Source organism: Vicia villosa, linkage group LG5 (genome assembly GCF_029867415.1).
Source record: "Vicia villosa cultivar HV-30 ecotype Madison, WI linkage group LG5, Vvil1.0, whole genome shotgun sequence".
Taxonomy (NCBI): Eukaryota; Viridiplantae; Streptophyta; class Magnoliopsida; order Fabales; family Fabaceae; genus Vicia; species Vicia villosa.
This window is the reverse complement of record NC_081184.1, coordinates 18,293,567-18,295,280: the sequence shown is the minus strand read 5'-3', so window position 1 is coordinate 18,295,280 and position 1,714 is coordinate 18,293,567. Positions and strand designations below refer to the sequence as shown.

Below are 1,714 nucleotides of genomic sequence, written 5' to 3'. Positions count from 1 at the left end.
TTTTAATGACTGTTTTATTTGATAATTATCATGTTACTTCAACCCGTATAAAATGATTTAATTTTGTTTTAAAGCTTTCTAAAATGAGAAGATTATCATGTTACTTCAACCCTAATAATGTGCTCATGTTCTCAAATTTTAATGGTAATCACATTTCTCTTGAAACAAGATGTAGATTATAAGTGATATACTGTATGGATGCCGCATATGGTTAGCTTGTTGAAGGTTATGTGGAAGTTAAAAGTTCCGCCCAAGATCAAGATATTCGTTTGGTGGTTGATTATTTCTAGAATGCCTACTAAAGATCAATTGATTAGTAGAGGAGTTACCAACATCTCCACAAATCATATTATTGAGTTTTGTAGAATTCATCCGGAGACTTTGAATCATTTGTTTTTCCTATGTCAAGTTTTGAAAATGATTTGGGGATGGATTCTTTCTTGGTTGGGAGATGGCATTCATCTTACTATAGAGGAGTTGATGGACTTTGGTTCTATTCAAGAGAAGGTGAAGAATGCAAATGTTAGGAATAAGATCAATACCATTTGGATTGCTACAACTTGGAGTCTATGGCTCATGAGAAATGCCATGATTTTTGAGAATGTATCTTATTCTTTTGATGTGTTGTGTTCTAATATGTTGTTCTTGTATTGGAGATGGTTAGCTTGTAGTAATCCTTTGTCTTTATCTAGCTTCTACGATTGGTACAAGTTACCATTGGTATGTTTTACCAATTTGTAACGTTGTTTGTGTTGTAAGGGTTGCACCCCAAGTGTGATTTCTTAATGCAATTGCTTATTGAAAAAAAACATTCATTCTATGACTATAGTTTTGTTTCAACTATTAGGAATGTAGGGGTTCTCGTTTTGATTTGGTGCAATTTCAACAAAAATTTGTTCTCTTTTATCAGCCCATAGTTCCCTTGGATCTTTCTATAATGGAGAGTCCGTAAATTAGTTTAGTTTGTTAATGTTTACTCCAAATGTGTCACACTGAATAAGAGGGTCATGTAGGGCGGTCTTAGAGGATATGTGATCTTTTCTAGGGAGATGTATGGTATGTCTTGGGAGGTTTTAACTCTACCGTTGAGACTCATGAGCGAATAATTGTTAAAGGGGTATCGTGAAGGATGAATTGGCAAAATTCGGTGCTTTTTGAAACTTCATAATCCAAATGAATTTTATGACTTTTCCATCCTGTAAAAATATTTTACTTGAAACTTCATAATCCAAATGAAATATCGAGGTTCAGTAACTATTCCATGTACCATTGGGGATAGGTCTTTCAAGAAAGCTCTTATCGACTTGGGAGCAAGTGTAAGTCTCATGCCATTCTCCATTTAAAAAAGATTAGGAATAGGTAAAGTACAAGATACACGAATGACGCTTCAATTTGCTGACCAATCAGTGAAAAGACCTTATGGGGTGGTAGAAGATGTGCTACTGAAGATCGATAAGTTCGTATTCCCTGTAGATTTTGTCATTCTAGAAATGCCTGAAGATGAAGAGATACCAATCATTTTAGGGAGACCATTTTTAGAGACAGGGAGATGCTTAATCGATATAGAAGAAGGCACGATGACTTTGAAAGTCTATGATGAGGAACTAAAGATTGATGTGCAAAACACCATGAAATACAAAGATGTCGTTGCCACAAGTCAACACATTGAGGTAATTGATCAAATTTGTGATGAAGAAAATTCTTTGACAGCACA

At 34.6% G+C, this 1,714-nt stretch overlaps 1 protein-coding gene across 1 annotated transcript; it reads left to right on the top strand.

The window, feature by feature from the left end:
* Positions 1-207: 207 nt before the first annotated feature.
* LOC131604312 (uncharacterized) lies at positions 208-952 on the top strand. Its single transcript, XM_058876760.1, has 2 exons — positions 208-720; positions 848-952. Exons 1-2 carry the CDS (start codon positions 208-210, stop codon positions 950-952), a joined length of 618 nt encoding a protein of 205 aa, XP_058732743.1.
* Positions 953-1,714: the final 762 nt, after the last annotated feature.

What these genes read in the sequence shown, in the direction of transcription:
- LOC131604312 (XM_058876760.1), top strand. Translation starts at nt 208, where the DNA reads ATGGTTAGCTTGTTGAAGGTTATGTGGAAGTTAAAAGTTCCGCCCAAG. An exon ending in ATTGGTACAAGTTACCATTG is followed by an intron (nt 721 to 847) that starts GTATGTTTTACC and finishes TTCAACTATTAG; the next exon opens with GAATGTAGGGGTTCTCGTTT.